We start from the raw sequence: 21,687 nt of genomic DNA on the forward strand, positions 1-21,687 counted from the left end.
TGTATAGCTTTCCTAACTTTGATTTTCATGAAATTATAAAAAGGGTTACAATGTTTTCAAGTTTGCTGAGTTCTCAGCTATTTCTTCTGCCCTTTTTTATGAGCCAATGGCTTTTGAAACCTTAAAGTGTGTTTGAAATTTAGTTTTATTCTTACTGATACAAATGCATTTATTCACAGGGACTTCATTTACAACATAATTTTGCTTAAAAATTCTGTAATTTCTACCCTTTTATTTCTTTAATCTCTGAGTGTAATACTCAATAAGTAATAGCTATCTACTAGAGAACTAAATGAAAGTCCAAGCTGATTGCATTCTCAAATTTAACACCATATGCTATAATCATGAGCAATTTTTTTAACATTTTATTTTATATTGGAGTATAGTTGATTAACAATGTGTTAATTTCAGGTGTACAGCAAAGTGATTCAGTTATGCATATACATGTATCTATTCTTTTTCAAATTATTTTCCCACTTAGGTTGTTACATAATATTGAGCAGAGTTCCCTGTGCTGTACAGTAGGTCCTTGTTGGTTATCCATTTAAAATATAGCATTTTAAATATAGCAGTACATGTCATGGTGACTAATCCATGGATAAAAGGTGCATGGCTAAAATGAAAAGCAAGAGTCCATATCTGTGCAAATTTAAGATGTTTAGATTAATTCATAACTTAGAGGCATTATTAGCTGGATAGCTGGATAGCGATACATGGGCACTTTTGCCAAGACAAATCAACTGAGAAGTTTTCCAGAAGATCCATGCAAATAGTTTTCCATAATAGTTACTACATTTTTATCTAATAGAATGTCTGGGTGGCAAAATATAAATAAATGAATTATTTAAGAAATACAGTAATCTGTAATGTTTACAACTCCCTTTATGATCTATACAAAATTCAATTTCTGCACTGCGATTAGTATCTACACTATCACAAATATATATGAAACATATGAATATGATTCACACTGTATTTTAGTTGCTAGCCACATATATAGATACACTTCACTGTTTTCTGTGGGGGAAATTATTTTGAGAGATCTCTCCCCTTTCATATATTGGCTTCCCTAGTGGACAACAGCCTAGTTAATGCACTGCCACAAAGACCTCCTCTTCTTCAAACTTGTCAAAATGCTTTCTACTTCAGGGTCTTTGCAATCGTACTTCCCTTTTCTTGTGACTTTCTTTTTTTAATTTTTGAATTTTATTTTTTATACAGCAGGTTCTTATTAGTCATCAATTTTATACACATCAGTGTATACATGTCAATCCCAATCGCCCAATTCATCCCACCACCCCCACCACCACCCTCACCGCTTTCCCCCCTTGGTGTCCATATGTTTGTTCTCTACATCTGTGTCTCAATTTCTGCCCAGCAACCTGGTTCATCTGTACCATTTCTCTAGGTTCCACATATATGCGTTAATATATGATATTTGTTTTTCTCTTTCTGACTTACTTCACTCTGTATGACAGTCTCTAGATCCGTCCACGTCTCAACAAATGACCAAATTTCGTTCTTTTTTATGGCTGAGTAATATTCCATTGCATATATGTACCACATCTTCGTTATCCAGTCATCTGTCGATGGGCATTTAGGTTGCTTCCATGACCTGGCTATTGTAAATAGTGCTGAAGTGAACATTGGGGTGCATGTGTCTTTTTGAATTATGGTTTTCTCTGGGTATATGCCCAGTGGTGGGATTGCTGGATCATATGGTAATTCTGTTTTTAGTTTTATAAGGAACCTCTATACTGTTGTCCATAGTGGCTGTATCAATTTACATTCCCACCAACAGTGCAAGAGGGTTCCCTTTTCTCCACACCCTCTCCAGCATTTGTTGTTTGTAGATTTTCCGATGATGCCCATTCTAACTGGTGTGAGGTGATACCTCATTGTAGTTTTGATTTGCATTTCTCTAATAATTAGTGGTGCTGAGCAGCTTTTCATGTGCTTGTTGGCCATCTGTATGTCTTCTTTGGAGAAATGTCTATTTAGGTCTTCTGCCCATTTATGGATTGGGTTGTTTGTTTTTTTTAATACTAACCTGCATGAGCTGTTTATATATTTTGGAGATTAATCCTTTGTATGTTGATTCATTTGCAAATATTTTCTCTCATTCTGAGGGTTGTCTTTTGGTCTTGTTTATGGTTTCCTTTGCTGTGCAAAAGCTTTTAAGTTTCATTAGGTCCCATTTGTTTATTTTTGTTTTTATTTCCATTACTCTAGGAGGTGGATCAAAAAAGATGTTGCTGTGATTTATGTCAAAGAGTTTTCTTCCTATGTTTTCCTCTAAGAGTTTTATAGTGTCTCGTTTTACATTTAGGTCTCGAATCCATTTTGAGCTTATTTTTGGGTATGGTGTTAGGGAGTGTTCTAATTTCATTCTTTTACATGCAGCTTTCCAGTTTTCCCAGCACCACTTATTGAAGAGACTTTCTTTTCTCCATTCTATATCCTTGCCTCCTTTGTCATAGATTAGTTGACCATAGGTGTGTGGGTTTATCTCTGGGCTTTCTATCTTGTTCCATTGATCTATGTTTCTTTTTTGTGCCAGTACCATATTGTCTTAATTACTGTAGCTATGTAGTATAGTCTGAAGTCAGGGAGTCTGATTCCTCCAGCTCCGTTTTTTTTCCCTCAGTACTGCTTTGGCTATTTGGGGTCTTTTGTGTCTCCATACAAATTTTAAGAATTTTTGTTCTAGTTCTGTAAAAAATGCCATTGGTAATTTGATAGGGATTGCATCGAATCTGTAGATTGCTTTGGGTAGTATAGTCATTTTCACAATATTGATTCTTCCAATCCAAGAACATGGTATATCTCTCCATCTGCTGATATCATCTTTAATTTCTTTCATCAGTGTCTTATAGTTTTCTGCATACAGGTCTTTTGTCTCCCTAGGTAGGTTTATTCCTAGATATTCTATTCTTTTTGTTGCAATGGTAAATGTGTGTTTCCTTAATTTCTCTTTCAGATTTTTCATCAGTAGTGTATAGGAATGCAAGAGATTTCTGTGCATTAATTTTGTATCCTGCTACTTTACCAAATTCATTGATTAGCTCTAGTAGTTTTCTGGTGGCATCTTTAGGATTCTCTGTGTATAGTATCATGTCATCAGCAAACAGTGACAGTTTTGCTTCTTCTTTTCCAATTTGTATTTCTTTTAGTTCTTTTTCTTCTCTGATTGCCGTGGCTAGGACTTCCAAAACTATGTTGAATAAGAGTGGTGAGAGTGGACATCCTTGTCTTGTTCCTGATCTTAGAGGAAATGCTTTCAGTTCTTCACCATTGAGAATGATGTTTGCTGTGAGTTTGTCGTATATGGCCTTTATTATGTTGAGGTAGGTTCCCTCTATGCCCACTTTCTGGAGAGTTTTTATCATAGATGGGTGTTGAATTTTGTCAAAAGCTTTTTCTGCATCTATTGAGATGATCACATGGTTTTTATTCTTCAGTTTGTTAATATGGTGTATCACATGGATTGATTTGCATATACTGAAGAATCCTTGCATCCTTGGGATAAATCCCACTTGATCATGGTGTATGATACTTTTAATGTGTTGTTGGATTCTGTTTGCTAGTATTTTGTTGAGGATTTTTGCATCTATATTCATCAGTGATATTGGTCTGTAATTTTCTTTTTTTGTAGTATCTTTGTCTGGTTTTGGGATCTGGGTGACGGTGGCCTCATAGAATGAGTTTGGGAGTGTTCCTTCCTCTGCAATTTTTTGGATGAGTTTGAGAAGGATGGGTGTTAGCTCTTCTCTAAATGTTTGATAGAATTCACCTGTGAAGCCATCTAGTCCTGGACTTTTGTTTGTTGGAAGATTTTAATTTTATTTATTTATTTATTTTTGGCTGTGTTGGGTCTTCGTTTCTGTGCATGGGCTTTCTCTAGTTGCCGTGAGCGGGGGCCAGTCTTCATCGCGGTATGTGGGCCTCTCACTATCACGGCCTCTCTTGTTGGGGAGCACAAGCTCCAGACACGCAGGCTCAGTAGTTGTGGCTCACGGGCCTAGTTGCTCCGCGGCATGTGGGATCTTCCCAGACCAGGGCTCGAACCCGTGTCCCCTGCATTGGCAGGCAGATTCTCAACCACAGCGCCACCAGGGAAACCCCATCTTGGACGATTTTTAATCACAGTTTTAGTTTCATTACTTGTGATTGGTCAGTTCATATTTTCTGTTTCTTCCTGGTTCAGTCTTGAAGGTTATACCTTTCTAAGGATGTGTCCATTTCTTCCAGGTTGTCCATTTTATTGGCATAGAGTTGCTTGTAGTAGTCTATTTGGATGCTTTGTATTTCTGCAGTGTCTGTTGTAACTTCTTTTTCATTTCTAATTCTATTGATTTGAGTCCTCTCCCTCTTTTTCTTGGTGAGTCTGGCTAATGGTTTATCAATTTTGTTTGTCTTCTGAAAGAACCAGCTTTTAGTTTTATTGATCTTTGCTATTGTTTTCTTTGTTTCTGTTTCATTTATTTCTGCTCTGATCTTTATGATTTCTTTCCTTCTACTAACTTTGGGTTTTGTTTGTTCTTCTTTCTCTAGTTCCTTTAGGTGTAAGGTTAGGTTGTTTATTTGAGTTTATTTTTGTTTCTTGAGGTAGCCTCGTATAGCTATAAACTTCCCTCTTAGAACTGCTTTTGCTGCATCCCATAGGTTTTGGATCGTCGTGTTTTCATTGTCATTTGTCTCTAGGCATTTTTTGATTTCCTCTTTGATTTCTTCAGTGATTTCTTGGTTATTTAGTAACGTATTGTTACTTAATTAATTGCTTAGCCTCCATGTGTTTGTGTTCTTTACATTTTTTTTCCCTGTAATTAATTTCTAATCTCATAGCGTTGTGGTCAGAAAAGATGCTTGATATGATTTCAGTTTTCTTAAATTTACTGAGGCTTGATTTGTGACCCAAGATGTGATCTATCCTGGAAATGTTCCGTGCACACTTGAGAAGAAAGTGTAATCTGCTGGTTTTGGATGTAATGTCCTATAAATATCAATTAAATGTGTCTGGTGTATTGTGTCATTTAAAGCTTCTGTTTCCTTATTTATTTTCATTTTGGATGATCTGTCCATTGGTGTAAGTGAGGTATTAAAGTCCCCCACTATTATTGTGTTACTGTCGATTTCCTCTTTTAGAGCTGTTAGCAGTTGCCTTATGTATTGAGGTGCTCCTATGTTGGGTGCATATATATTTATAATTGTTATATCTCCTTCTTGGATTGATCCCTGGAGCGTTATGTAGTGTCCTCCCTTGCCTCTTGTAACATTCTTTATTTTAAAGTCTATTTTGTCTGATATGAGTATTGCTCCTCCAGCTTTCTTTTGATTTCCATTTGCATGGAATATCTTTTTCCATCCCCTCACTTTCAGTCTGTATGTGTCCCTGGGTCTGAAGTGGGTCTCTTGCAGACAGCATATATATGAGTCTTGTTTTTGTATCCATTCCGCAAGCCTGTGTCTTTTGGCTGGACCATTTAATGCATTCACGTTTAAAGTAATTATCGATATGTATGTTCCTATGATTGTTTTGGGTTTGCTTTTGTAGGTCCTTTTCTTCTCTTGTGTTTCCCACTTAGAGAAGTTCCTTTAGCATGTGTTGTAGAGCTGGTTTGGTGGTGCTGAATTCTCTTAGCTTTTGCTTGTCTGTAAAGCTTTTGATTGCTCCATCGAATCTGAATGAGATCCTGCCAGGTAGAGTAATCTTGGCTGTAGGTTCTTCCCTTTCATCACTTTAAGTATATCATGCCATTCCCTTCTGGCTTGTAGAGTTTCTGCTGAGCAATCAGCTGTTAACCTTATGGGAGTTCCCTTGTATGTTATTTGCCTTTTTTCCCTTGCTGCTTTCAATCGTTTGTCTTTACTTTTTGCCAGCCAATTTGATTACTATGTGTCTTGGTGTGTTTCTCCTTGGGTTTATCCTGTATGGGACTCTCTGCACTTCCTGGACTTGGGTGGCTATTTCCTTTCCCATGTTTGGGAAGTTTTTGACTATAATCTCTTCAAATATTTCCTCTGGTCCTTTCTCTCTCTCTTCTCCTTCTGGGACCCCTATAATGCGAATGTTGTTGCGTTTAATGTTATCCCAGAGGTCTCTTAGGCTGTCTTCATTTATTTTCATTCTTTTTTCTTTATTCTGTTCCACAGCAGTGAATTCCACCATTCTGTCTTCCAGGTCACTTATCCGTTCTTCTGCCTCAGTTATTCTGCTCTTGTTTCCTTCTAGTGTAGTTTTCATTTCGGTTATTGTATTGTTCATCTCTGTTTGTTTGTTCTTTAATACTTCTAGGTCTTTTTTTAACATTTCTTGCATCTTCTCAATCTTTGCCTCCATTCTTTTTCTGAGGTCCTGGATCATCTTCACTATCATTATTCTGAATTCTTTTTCTGGAAGGTTGCCTATCTCTATCCACTTCATTTAGTTGTTTTTCTGGGGTTTTCTCTTGTTCCTTCATCTGGTACATAGCCGTGTGCCTTTTCATCTTGTCTATCTTTCTCTGAGTGTCGTTTTTGTTCCACAGGCTGCAGGATTGTAGTTCTCCTTGCTTCTGCTCTCTGCCCTCTGGTCTCTTGTGACTTTCTTTCTGGGTCTTTGTCTGCTTGTCTCCTGTCATGTTTCAAGATGCCGAACAAATGCATCCTTCAGCATCCTGTATGATGTTTTTCATAACATTCCCTTCATCCCCTCCATCATGCTCTCCAACTTTAGCCAGGTGTTTCCTTTATAGCACTTACCACAATTTTAAAATATTTTGTTTGCTTTCTTGTTTATAATCTCTCTTCTACCATTAGAATGTAGGCTCCATGAGGGCAGAGACTTTGTCTTACTAAATACTATTTTCCTAATATATAGATGCTACCACAGAGTACGTACTCAATAAAAATATGTTTAGTAAATGAATGGATGGATGGATGGATAGCCTCTTCTTATGTAATTCCATATAGTTCAGAGTTGTTGGTTCTGCATTCTTGCACCAGTGGTGCCCCAGTGCCAGTCTACCAGTATCTGAAAGTTTTCACTGGTCTGTAGAAAAGGGAAAAAAAAATAAGAGCAAATGTGTTGCAGTTTTCATAGAGCTAAATTTGTTCAAAAATTCTTTCTTTCTTCTGAAAGTATAGCTTTCTACAGTTTATTGTTGGAGGGGGCAGCATTAAAATGCCCTTTCTTTACTCTTTCTTTTTTTTCCTTTTTATTATTTCCTTACAATGTCTTTTACTACAAAAATAAAGGTTGGAACATTGTGAGGTTCCCTGACATTTTTGGTAGTGTTTTATTGACCCATGAAATACAAAGTTTGGGAACCATCAATTTGGAGAAACTTACTCACATGAAGGAGCACCATTCCTGCCAAGTTTTTTTTTGTTGGTTGCTTGAAGTTTTGAGAATGAGGCAAGGAAAGCTCTAAAAATCGGTGATTGTCTCCCGTTTTATGGCCCTCCAGGCAATGAATATTGGCCCACAAGCATTATCTCCTGGAATGAGATTCTGGAATTTGTTTGGTCCTGTGTGAAAAACAAATACAAGAACAAATATGCAAAAAGAGTGGAATTAGGGTATTACAACACCTGCTTACTATATTTTTAAAATATACATTGACATATAATAAATGTACCAATACATTATTTGTTTTTTTATAAATGTTTTCGTCCTCTGGATTTAAATCCTTCTTTTGTTTGTTTCAAAAATATGTAGATCCCATAATAGCACCAGTTGCTTTAACATAGAGTGTTACTTTTCCTGTGCTTCATCAAAATTTAAAACTGAAAGCATGAAGATTCCAAATTGGAAAGATACACTGCTTTTTTTTTTTTTTTAACATCTTTATTGGAGTATAATTGCTTTACAATGGTGTGTTAGTTTCTGCTTTATAGCAAAGTGAATCAGTTATACATATACATATGTTCCCATATCTCTTCCCTCTTGCATCTCCCTCCCTCCCACCCTCCCTATCCCACCCCTCTAGGTGGTCACAAACCACTGAGCTGATCTCCCTGTGCTATGCGGCTGCTTCCCACTAGCTATCTATTTTACGTTTGGTAGTGTATATATGTCCATGTCACTCTCTCACTTTGTCACAGCTTACCCTTCCCCCTCCTCATATCCTCAAGTCCATTCTCTAGTAGGTCTGTGTCTTTATTCCCGTCTTACCCCTAGGTTCTTCATGACCTTTTTTTTTTTCTTAGATTCCATATATATGTGTTAGCATACGGTATTTGTTTTTCTCTTTCCGACTTACTTCACTCTGTATGACAGACTCTAGGTCCATCCACCTCACTACAAATAACTCAGTTTTGTTTCTTTTTATGGCTGAGTAATATTCCATTGTATATATGTGCCACATCTTCTTTATCCATTCATCTGTTGATGGACACTTAGGTTGCTTCCATGTCCTGGCTATTGTAAATAGAGCTGCAATGAACATATTGGTACATGACTCTTTTTGAATTATGGCAATATACACACTTCTCTTATATTCTTCATTTCCAAATAAATAGCCATGACAAATACTTTTGTAATTTGCAGACTGCTTTATATTCATGATTTTAGTTAATTCTTATACTTAAAATAATTGGTTTAGATACAAAAAGTAAGCAAATCAATATTCTTATAAGTTTTGAGGAGTGAAAAATTAGTATAGGTTTTTTTTAAATTTGGCAAAACACTTTATTTCTGTTGCAATTGCTTTTAAACAGGGTTTTAAGAAATAGAAGGTATGTTAAGACTTCATTTAATTATCCTTTTAAGTATATGATCTAAAACAAATTTAAAACTGTGTGAATATGGTTTCTTAGAGTTAAAAGTTGAAAATGTGCTGGGCAGAGCAGTTCAATTTTATGTTGGAATTCTTGGCATGGGAAAATACAATGATAATTATTTTCTGGAACACTGACAGGGAACAAGCTATTTCAGGCAAAACTATCTTGATGGTAAAGTGGAGCACATTAAGCCCAAGGTATCATTAAACTCACAAAACTCTAAGAAAGAACTGAGCATAGTCTTTGGTAAGAAAAAAATGGTTTTGTTCAGTGGCAATCATCTTTTACAAAGTTATTTATAACTTGGCAAAGTATATTATTTTAGAAAATAACATTAAACGTAATAGTTTCTACACTCACAGCAGCACCTAATTTATTCAGAGGTCAGATGGACAGCGGTATGAATTACCTGGAACACAGCCAAGAATCAGAAATGGTATAGAACAAAAGGCCTCCGGATTCTCTAAGTTGATTTGATAAAGTTCATAAAGTCCATAGCTTACTTAAATTTCTTTATGAGAGGACTATTCAGGTTCGTTTTTGAAAGTTTTTTTTTTTTTTTAATCTCACTGATTTTAGGGATAATTCTAATAAACTTATTATCTTGTTTTTCTGCCCTGAGTAGAAGCCAGAAAGAAAAGGAAAAGGAGTAAATGACAGAAATATGATATAATAGCTACAGCTTGGAAGTGAGTCAAAAAAGGGCCTGTATAGAAGGATATAGGGACATATGGCCTTGAAAAACTGTTTAGTACAGGGCAACAGAAATGAGAGAGACAGAGAGAGAATGAGAGAGAGATTATTTGTGTTTATTATTGTTTATTTGATTTGATTTATACTTAGCCTGGACAATTTGATTATTTTACCAGTTTATTCCCAAATAAAATTACGTTAAAATTATTAATATCTCATCAACTAAATGTGAAATTGTTTAATGCATAATGGCATATTAGCTTCCTAAATCACAAAATACTGCTGCCAGCTAATTTATATATCTGTATCTATTATCTATGCTGTGTGCATGTGCATATATACATACAACTATATATGTTTCCATATATACGTATAAACTTACATGCATATATAATAAATATTTGCATGCATAAATTTTCTTTGTAAAATACATGTTTGCCTTTGAAAAAAAATGCCTGCTAAATTCATTAAGATGATAATTTTTATAGGTTACTCTCCATCTTTCGATCAAGTTCCAAAAGTTCTGTTTTGTAACTCCCCACTTTTTATTACAGACATATAAAGTAATTGTGAATATTAAAAAGGGGACTAGAATGTGGGGTAATTGTCAAACTCATGTAATTTGGAATTAGGTCATATAATTTTGTAAATAGTATTATTATTATATCTCAGGGTTATCATTGCCTTTTCAGATTCAGGGCATTTACATAAAGGTAGTCTCATATGTCAGGCCAAAGAAATAGGAAACTTTTTCAGCTTATCAAAAGCAATTTAGAATGCATGAGAAGAATTGACATAGTCATTTCAAAATTGCAGCAAAAAAAAAAAGTCTGCCATAATTCTAACGTTACTAAATATCTGCTTTGTCTATAGTATTTTTCTCATTAATTATTTTTATCTTAATTAATCGTTTGAAATTGAACTCAAGATCAGTCAAAAAAATCTTACATAAGAGCAGAGTTTTCCCTTTACTGTTAAGGTTCCTCACTGACCTTCAAGAACCTCAAGCACCTAAAAATAGTTCTGTTCATGTGCAGAATCAGCCGCCAGTCATTGCAAGACCCCTTCAGTCAATTAGGTGTGCAGTGAAGGCCGTCAATGTTGTCTTAGGTGATAATGTGAAATTCTTTCAAAATGCATTAATCATGCTTTCTTAAGCTTTTTATCTTGGTCTATGCTTCTGTACGGTTCAGAAAATTGATAGTATATACTTTCCTACAGCTTTGATTGAATTGAAAACAGCCTGTGATGGTCAAGCCAATTAGAAGGGGCCATGACTCTTAATAAACAGGTTAAATAAAAATTTTATTTACCACTGAAAACTCTATCTTTTTGCTTCTACTATTTAACACTAGTTCAGTTTTATATAGTTATTTTAAATGTAATATCAATACAATATCAGTTTAACAGTTCAATCAATACAAAAGTATATTAAAAAAAATGAGTACTCTTCATTTCTCCCTCCTGCCAATTTCACTCCCTCTGAAATAAGAAATGTTTACAAGTTAGCATTATCTTTCATACTATATGCTTCTTAACCATGATATTATACATAGATAGATAGATAATGCTTTGCCTCTTCTTTAAAATATTGCCTCAGTCTGTGTATGATTTTTAAATATACCAATCTTTCACAGACATTTTTCCAGGCAATACGTACATAGCTGATGCATCTTTTTTAATAGCCTTAGGAAATAAACCAAAATTTATTCCATCATTTCTCTACATTTGTGGATTATTATATTATAAAAAGAGGTGATCTGTAAAATCTCTATTTTTTATCCTTTTAAAGTTTCTATGGATATATGATCTTTTTTTTGACGTCCCTGTAATATAAAAGAAGAATATCCTTTTACATTTTGTACAAACATGGATTAAATTTAGTTTATTGTTTAAAAAAACCTCTATTCTTATTTTTCTTTGTTTGCTTGTTTTGGTTTGATTTTGGGGTTTTCTGATCCAAAAATTCTGGAAGAGCTGTATGGAAGCTACCGTTTATAGCTGTGATTTTATCATATTCTCCTTTTATTTCTAGTAATTTTTACCATATGTAAAATGAAGACAAATGTTTGGGGCATAGCAATTAATGACTTATTTTTTTTTGTAAAAAATGTGACTTATTACTATGGTTATCTGGACCCATTTGCCCTGGAATTATGTTTCATTTGATATTACTATTTTGACTCTAACTTTTTACAAATTATTTTCATGATATAACATCACCTATCATTACATTATATGCCATCGTGTCCTTGTTTTTTAATGACTCTCCTGAGCAGCTTATAGATGGATTGTGTATTTTAAACCAATCTGACAGTATTTCATCTTTTAGTGGGGAAATGTAACCAACTTCATTATTGTTATGATAACTCTTATAGCTGTATAGTTGTATAAATTCCTCCTATCATATTTTATGGTTGTTATTTGCTCGTGTCCTTTGTTCATAATTTTGTAATTCACCATCCTTATTGAATACTACTGCATCCCTCCTCATACTGCTGATATTTTTGAAGTTGCACTCTGCATGTCTATTTTACTAGCACTTAGTTTCCTATTTTTAATAATTTTAACCCTATATCTCTGTAGTTTTACACCAAAATTAAATGAGAACATTGATCTCCCCACCAACATGATTTGTTCAGCAACTCCTCATTCTTTTCAAGCCAAGATAAAGTCCTTTAAAAACTAATAATATATAATTTTTGTCCCTAACTACTGTTGTTTCTCCTCATAGTATCTAGTTCAAGAAGTCATATTATCACTCAGATTACACTTAAACTACCACTGTTGTATTAAATTTAACAGAAAAGCCTCACAGAGTTTATTGTTCATCAGTTTCTTTGTATTCTTTATTTCCTTCTGTTTAGAAATCTTTATTATACTTTATTTTTCATTTTGTTGGAATACTTGAGAAATTTTCTCATAAAAATTATATAAGGATGTATACCCTTTTAATGTTTAAATTTTCAAAATGATCTTTCTTTTGCTATCATAATGATGGATTCTTTGAATAATAATAGCGCTCTTGAATCTCTCTCTTCCTCTGTTAATAGCCTATATAGGTTGTGGACCACTGTCTTTTAGTGTCCATTGTCTTTTAAATTTCAGTGTCTTCGAGCTTCCATTGTGCCAGTGAGAAGTATGATGTTGGTCCAAATTTATATATATATATATATATGCATATATATATACATATATATATAAAAATATATGGTGGTCCAAGTTTATATATATATATATACACACAAAGAGAAATATATATATATATATTTCTCTTTGTCTCAAACTCTGTAAGGTACCCCCACCCCATTCCTCAGAATTCAAAATTTTCACTAGGATATTTTTCAATATGTTTCTAAATATGTGTCTTTATTCTTTAGCTCTTCTTGGTACCTGGGTAACATTTTTAACTTTTGCAAATCAATAATATTTTTAGCTTAGGAGAGTTTTGTTTTAAAATTATTTTAATTATTCTCTTCCATCTCTTGTCTTTTCTCATTCTGATATTTATATTCTTTACATATTAGATGTCCTGATTCTATCCTCCAGGTCGCTTATCTTTTTAGTTATGATTTCAATGTCTTTCTATTCTTCTCTGTGTTGTAGGATACTTCCTCTGGTTGATCATTTAGAACCCACATTTTTTTTTTTTTTTTTTTTTTTAGCGATTACCATTATCTTTTCCCAAATCATCTACTGAATTTTCTAAAACCAGGTATCAGGCTTTCATTATTTTAATGTTATCTTTTTCATGCTTCTCACTTTGTTTTTTATGAAATCTCTCTTCTGTTTCTTTTAGTATATTTCTTGCATGGACTCAGCTTTGTTTCCTTTTTTCAATCCCTTGTGTCTCCTGAAATGGCCTATGTTCTTTTTCTTGTGCTTAAATTAAAGGGTGTGAAAGCTCTTAGCATAAATGTAAGTCAGGTTTGAGGGTTATACTATATAGTGATGATTGAGAAGTAACAAAGATAATGGCTTTTTTTTTTCTGTTGAAGAATGGCTTAACAAGCCAGAACCTCCCAGAATAAATATGTGTGGCTAAGCATCTTGATCTCAAGAATAAGAAGTGGGGGTTAAAGCTGTCCTCAGCCATTTAGTACAGCCACTGTCCAGTAGTGCCTGTATGAAGCAAAACAGCAGGTTCTTACTCCTTCCTGGGCCCAATAGATCCTCTTAAATCAATTGTCTCCTACGAATTACCTCATATACACATCTGGAAATCACCAGATCCATAGTTTTCATCCCAGACTGTGCCAGAGATCATCTGTCTTTCAAAGACTACCAGTTCATGATCTTTTTCTACCTACACCTCTTTTTCTGTTATTTGAGTCCTTGATGCACATATTCTTCTAGATTCTAGTAGTTAGTCACTGTTATTTTGAAGGTTGTGTCTACTTAACAGTGAGGGAGACAGAAAACATGTGTGTATGAGGTGATTTTCCTATCTCAACATTTCCATTTTGTTTGTATGAACACACACATGCATACATATACATACATGCATAAATTAAAATAGCTTTCAACAGATTAATCATGCATGTATAATTCCTATACTTTGTAATAGGTGCTTTCATAAAGTAACTTCATCAGAGTTGATGAGGTTACGTAAAGATTGAGGCTACTGTATATGAAAACAAAATGTTAGCAGTTCAGTAAAATCAATCTGCTGTAGTATAATGACAAACTGACTGAATTTTAAGTGTTTGACATCTTAAGTTGGATTTACTAGCCAGTCTAGATCACCTTCATGAGGAAAACTATCAATCTATTGATAGAAAAGCTACAACAAATATTTTCTGATAAATGTAATGCTAGTGTTAAACTTTTTCATAAATATTTTAGCTTTTGCATTATTGACTTTTTCTATTATAAATAATGAATACTATGTTATATTTTAAATCTTATTAGCAACTAAAATTTTATTTGTATTTCCTTTTAAATAATTTAGATTTACATTTGAATAGTCACATGTGGGCAAGGACTACCATATTGAACAGTACAGTTATAGGCTTTTTCACTATCACATTTCTAATAAAGAAAAAGCCTCATTCAGAAACAGGATTATGGCACATGCACATTCAGATATAATTACTTAGTTGCCACATTAAATGATATAGACATAAATGCCAGCCTGATTTTCTGAGATGCTTGAGAAGTGTAGCATAGAAATTAATACTATTGGAAGTCTGTTCTGCAAAGTCTACTCAAAGTGGAAGATCCACAGGACAATAGAAATTAAGTGATATAATGAGGTGACATATATTTGCAGAAGTTAAAGTAATTCCATACTTAGTTTTTTTCTTGTATTAATTTTGTTTTCACATCAAATTCATTATACGTGTGTTCATTTTCACATGTGCACCTATGAAAAAATTCCTATGCCGCATATTCCCAAGCTGGTATCAGGATAGCTTGGTATTAAACGAATATATACTGGATATATAAATTAAAAGTTTTATGTGGACACTTTGGGAAGAGTTAGAAAGGATAAAAAAATTTCTTGACTGCAAGCCTTCTCAGACACTTCAATTTGCTAATAAGCATTGTGGACCTCCGTAAAGAGGCTAAAATTAATATCTGCTAAAATTATCTGTATAAGAGTACTTCAAATAATGGCTTTATTTTGTTCACATATAATGAGTTACATTAAAATCTGAGAGACAATTGAAGAGCCAGACACATGTGTGTAACAGCATTTAGCTTGTGTGCATTAAGTTGGAAAAAATGTTGTTTAGTTAAATCAGAAATACCTTTTAAATCTGTACCAATGAAGATTATATTATGAAATGAAGAAAATATTCCTGTTTGAATTCTGGGAATTCCAAAATGGAAATTATGTTATAGCTGTAGATCCCAGGAGTTCTAGCCAAATATTTATTTTAAAAAATTATCCTTTTAAGTTGATAGTTTCTTCATTTATTCAACAAATTTTTTGAATACCTATTATAGGCTAGGTACTATGCATGAATCTTTGCTGCATTTATTTTACATTGTAAGGTACCTAGGGTAAATAACCTTATCTGTTTAATTGTCATGTTATTTTACTGGTAATTTCTTATGGGGTAGGCCATATATGTTGGTGCTGATGTGTTGGTGCTTTCCTTGGTGGGAATCAAAGGCTTTTCCTTTCGTTTCTCTCACGGGCCATACTTAGTGACTAGAATTCTACCAAGTTACTACTTTATGTTAATGTATTGAAAATCCATATTAAAATGCAAATGTTATCCTGTGAAGGATAATACTTTAAACCACTATAAGCCATTAACACATTATCAAGATTCAGTTTATCAGTTTAATTAGATGGTAATTTAGCTTGGCCCTGAGGAATTAAGTAAATTGGATGATGTGGAAGGGAAGAATCAACATAAGGCAGATCACTGAACAGGTGCATCCATACCCTTTATCCAGAACACTACACATACCTGGCCTCCTGGAAGTAGGTTGTTCTTAAAGACTAATACATCCAGCTCCACCTGATTATCTGTTCCCTGCCAGCTTGCCTGGTACCAAAAATTCATTCTAATTTTAGAAAATAAATAATATATAAAGGATGACTTTCTGCAATATTTTATACTGATTATTTTATGTATTTATTGTGTTTTATTCTTTTTGAACCAAAGGGGTAAATTATAAGCTTAATACAGTTTGTTGATGCACTACTTCATGATCATTCTAGGATTGATCCTCCCCTTTTTTTTGTTACATAACTTCACATAGGCAGTTTTCTAGATGATGCAGTGAAGAGGGATGGAAATTCCTGAGAGAAAATGCTCTCTTGTCACTGTTTTCTTCATCTAAGATCATAACCAATTCATGTGATCTCATTAGGCTGATTATTTAAGGTCATTCTGCACAGTGACTTAATTAAAAGCACGCAAAGCCAAGTACTGTCAGAACGCTAGTATTGCCATGCCATTTATGTGTATCCAAAACTGTGAACAGGAAAGACTAAACCCCTACCTATCTCAGCTGTGTCATATTCTTGTTTATCGTATGTCATATAATTTGAGTCTTTTTTCAGTCTGTGGATTAATGCAGTGTTCTTTTTGCCAAATTTGATTATTTAATTTGCCTTTTTAGGTTATAATTTCTATAAATGATCAAAGAGAAATAAATACAAATAGCTTAACTGTCCATCTTATTAGAAGGAAACTTAATTTTTTTCTCTGAAGACTTTTGAGACTAGGAGAGAAAGCTACCTGTCTTAGATAACTTAAGTCTTTCCCATTACCATATTATTTATGACCCATCAGAACCCATATAAAAGCCTGTAATCCTATTTGGGATTTATATACCATTGTATTATTATTTTAAATAATTTGTAATAATTAAGAATGCCATTTTGGAGAAAGATAAGATATAAATTAGCAGATTTTCATATGATAGCTCACTTTAAATTATTGATAAATAATCTTGTATTATTTTGAAGATTTGACATATCTTTGTCTTTATTAACACTAATGAAATAAAAAAAAAATGTTCCATCACTGCATTACTTTTTTTGTCCAGGTATTTGGCTAATTTTGGTTAGTTAGACTTTGAATGTGTTGACCTATTTTCTATATACCACATTTATGTTAGATACATCGGTATTTTAAAGAAGAATATCTCATAATGATATGGCATATAGTGCATTTTTCTTCTTGAGTATTTTGACCTCATAACTCATAAATGAGGCAGTAACCACAACTCATTTGAAACTTTTATAGTGAGGAGAGAGAAGTCCTTTAAATCATGGAGGAAAACATTTTGTTTTAAAAACTTAGATATAATGCCTCATTTGTTTCAAAACAGGATTGCCTTTATTTCATGCAGTTATGTGGCTCTTCAAGAATCAAATTTTAAGTAATAAAAAGAAAGTGATAACTGAAGTTTTAGAGAAACAGAAGTTTATTAAAAACTTTATGAGTGATACCTATGCCCACTTACAGAGCTCAAAATTCGAAGCCAGTTTTCATCTCAACTTTAGGTATTACAAATCATAGTTTTGTCCCATAATAATCCTTTCTAAACTTCAATTGAGCTTTCAATTTGTTAATAAAAATAGGTACTTTTGGGCTTTCTTCCACATCTCTTCAGTTTCATTCCCAGAAAATGAGGATAGTGTATTCTTTTGGGTATATATCATTAGAAATGAATATGAACAGAGAGGAATAAAAAAATAGTATGGCTACAGCACTTCCATGCTAATGATGCATGAATATCTGTAATGGTATAAGGTGGTAAAGAACATTAACAAAAGCAAGTTGATTTTCAAAAGGTTAGACAGGATTTGTACACATCAGGATTCAGAAGGATATAATTATTCAAGGCAGAGTTAATGAAATTCAAATGAAAAGGCAAAATCTGAATATGAGTGCATGGATTTTGCATAAAGAAGAGAAAATGAACATGATACTTCCAATTACACTGATTTTTTAATAACTGTCTGAAATTTTTATTAAACCAAACTGAAAGGCATTCAGTAGATATAGTTTATTCATTATAGACCTGCATGACTGTGTCAAAAGGACTGATATATTTTAAGGGGTATATAGTAACCTAGATCTCCAAATACCTGAGTGTCTCAGTTTACTTTTTGACAGCTTATTATCATATATGAAAATTATGACACATTTCTCTGTATTAAAAATTATTGTATCTATTAGAACTTTATAATAAATGAGAATATTCAAAATTTATAAAGCTGAACTTTCTAGAAAATGAGTTGACAGTTTCCCAATGGTATCAAAGACTTATTTTGAAATATTCCATTTCTCATAAAAGTTCACAGGATCATCCCTTAGCTTGCCTTATTCACCTGGTATGCACCACTTCTCCTATCTATGATGACTAGATACTATGTATCAAGAGAATAGAAGGAATGAAATCCTCCAACTCTAGCCCAAAATTCTAATATTATTTAAAATGTAAAATTAGAAGTACATGTAGATTACCATTCCATTGATCTTGAAGGAATAGGTGTCATGTATTTGGTCAAGGTATACACACTAAACGAAACTTTGTTAAAAGGTATAATTGTGTGATATAAGTTAATCTGTGTAATTCTATGAATTTGTAGTATCATAAGTAGATGAGACATCTAAATTAGAATTATTTTGTTTTTATATTATCTAAGAAGTGAGTACAAGAATCCTGGACCTGAATGACCAAAATGAAAGCATAAATGGACCAGCTTATATTTTAACTCATCTTTGTGTAGCTTCAGTCTGGGATCCTAAACACCATTTAATTACATTACTGCAAAAATGAGGATGGTCTCATCTTAAAGGCTGTGCAGTAATAAATGGCTGTGTTAGCATGCTTATCATCAGAACTCCCCAAGAGACCCTGCCACTGAAACCCTCAGCTGACCCCATCACCAGGCAGATGGCAGTTCATCAATTCAAAACAAAGTTACTGGAAAACTAATTTCAATTACAAGAGTTTTGCTGCTTATAGTATAGACAGAAGAGAGCAGAGGTCATTTATCTTTCTGAATTTGCACTCCAAATAGTATTTATTCCTTGTTCTTATAAGGAATAGGGAAAGAGGCACTCCTCACCAAGTCCAAACAGACTCTGAGCCCCAGATGCCCATCAGTCCTAACACTTGAATGGCAGATAGGAAAGTGTAGTTGCAGGAGGAGAAGCTGGTGCTCCCTTAGATCTTCAGGCTTTCAGGAGCTCTTATTAAAGTGTAAATTTCATCCTCAGTCCTACTTATCTAGTACCTTAATAAGCAGTTTAACTTAGCAAGAATCTAGCATCAAAGAGAGGAGCTGACAGGGAGATCAGCTCCGTGCTTTGTGACCACCTAGAGGGGTGGGATAGGGAGGGTGGGAGGGAGAGGCAAGAGGGAGGAGATATGGGTATATATGTATATGTATAGCTGATTCACTTTGTTATAAAGCAGAAACTAACACACCATTGTAAAGCAATTATACTCCAATAAAGATGTTAAAAAAAAAAAAACAAAGAGACAGCTGATGTCAGGAATTTGGAGGAGAAGGTGCTTAGTAGAAAGTTAGCTACCAAGCAAAACCACTTTGTCCCTCTTGTACCTCAGTCAAGATTAGGGGAAAAAAGTATAGGAAAGGTTCCTTTTGGTATGAATATCATAGATGTAGACCCCTCACATCCCACCCCATACTTAGTTTTCCAGGAAGCTTAGAATTACATTTTTAAATCCAGTTGTAAAAAGTATCCTTTTCTTAGGGTAAAACTACCCCTCTCATGACCTTACGGCTCTTGGTCTTTCAATCTTATATTCATGGTGCTAATGTTTGTGTATCTCTTATTATAAAATGCTTCTAACACGTTTTGGAAGAGAGGATATATAAATAATAAATAACCTTTTTACTAGACTTATCATCATGCATTTTTGATCCACTTTCCAGCCCTCTGTCAGCTATAATCTGGAATCTATATGAATTCAATAGAGGTCTTTTCAATATTAGGAAGCTAAAAGAATTGTTCTTTTGTATATCTATACCAGCACACTGTCCATGAAGAATCAGTGATGGTGATGACTGAAGAAATGCCTTTGGAAATTTCTTATGTGCCTTCTACTTACCTGACTGAGATTACTCATGTCTCACAAGCCCTATCAGAAGTGGAACAACTTCTCAAAGCTCCTGACCTCTGTGCTAAAGATTTTGAAGATCTCTTCAAACAAGAGGAGTCTCTGAAGGTAAAAGCAAAGCACTTTCATTCAGATTTTACAAGGTCATCATATTGATCATTTGCCGTACCAGAACATTTTACTTAAATGTATACCGTGAAGGCATTCTGACTTAACACATGGAAATCTTAAAATACTTTACAAGATGGTTAGCTTTAGAAATCTAGTGTAGAAAGAGAAACATAAAATTGAATAGGTATTTTATAATATTTAATGTTAAGAGACTTCCTAAAACAAAGGAACGCACTAAAATAATAGTTTCTTATACATTCAGGGCAGAAAGGACTCTCCAAAAAACAAGCTTTGCTAGACAAACAGTTTACTCCCAACTGATACATTACTTGTCTTTCTTTTCCCATAAAAGGGGAAATTAAATGAGGTTTTAAATTATATCTTTTGTATACAGTTTTAATTTTCTATTTCCACTTGTAATATTCACATTCAATTTCAAATTAGTGTCAGTATCAATACCACAACATATGGTATCTAATTGAATAGAAAGCAATAAAATACTTTATTTAAAATCACCAGGCAAAAGCCTCCAACCAAATCCAGCTTTTTTTCAAATCACCGACTATAAGTTTATGAATTCTGATAAGACAAAACATGATGAAGGAGTAGGGTTTGAATTTTAGAGGGAAGTGTCTGAAGATAAATAAATGTAGCATCAAGAAAATGTACATAATAATGTGTGTCTCAAGATAATTTTTGTGATCATACATTTCACACTCAAAATGAAAGATAATAGTATAGCCAGAGCTTGGTATTTGCCGAAGCAAATAGCATAAGATTATAGACAGAAGATAAGTTTGCTCTCAGCAGCACCTATTAGCTAAAGTATTTTATACTCTAAATGAATGTCTTTGGATCTCATTCCATATCACATATTTGCATAACTATACAAATAGATAAAGACGTTTGTCTTAGAAATCAGAGTAGCAATATCTCGAGCGACTTGAGTTTAATGTCTTACATCATATCAAATAAGCTACAAAATTATACACTAAAATAGAGTAAGGGATGCATGGATCTCTGGAACTACATCATTTTGGTATGGTGCTATTTCTTATTCTCTTTGAAGTAAAAGTCAAATCACTTATGGGTACAGTGAAGAAAAGAAAATCAATTGATAAAGGAGACATGCCAGCATGCCTGTCATAATTCACATTAACTAATTTCTCATGACAGCACAGTTTGTAAGTTCATCATTGTCATTCAATATGTAAATCACTGCTAATGAGCTAATATTCATTCCTTTCCATGTTCGTGGACATATAGGTCAGGAGAGCAGTAACCCTAAACTTATTAAGTTGCCAATTGAATATCTTTGTCTTCATACCTCTTACCCTGACACACTCAGAATGATGGGCCCCTGGCTGCAATCATAGCTAATAATTTTGTTCTTTCAGATATATTTAATAGTATTAAAGCTGACACCAATTACAATGGTATTGATTACTGTGGTTTGTAAAAAAAGTATTATCGCAGTTTTAATTTAATTGGTTATTGAGTCCTCATTAGATGGAGTTTGGGGCATAATTCCATCTCACTCCCAGCATATCTCCT

General features: G+C 33.7%; 1 protein-coding gene across 2 annotated transcripts in view; it reads left to right on the plus strand.

Annotated features, from left to right (window-relative positions):
- DMD (dystrophin) overlaps positions 1–21,687 on the plus strand; it is a 2,128,065-nt gene that overhangs the window by 876,742 nt on the left and 1,229,636 nt on the right. For both annotated transcript variants that reach the window (XM_067723245.1, XM_067723244.1), the window contains exon 42: positions 19,936–20,130. In XM_067723245.1, coding sequence (XP_067579346.1) covers positions 19,936–20,130 — 195 coding nt within the window. The remainder of the gene's footprint in view (positions 1–19,935; positions 20,131–21,687) is intronic.

The sequence above is a fragment of the Pseudorca crassidens genome, chromosome X, assembly GCF_039906515.1.
Source record: "Pseudorca crassidens isolate mPseCra1 chromosome X, mPseCra1.hap1, whole genome shotgun sequence".
Lineage (NCBI taxonomy): Eukaryota > Metazoa > Chordata > Mammalia > Artiodactyla > Delphinidae > Pseudorca > Pseudorca crassidens.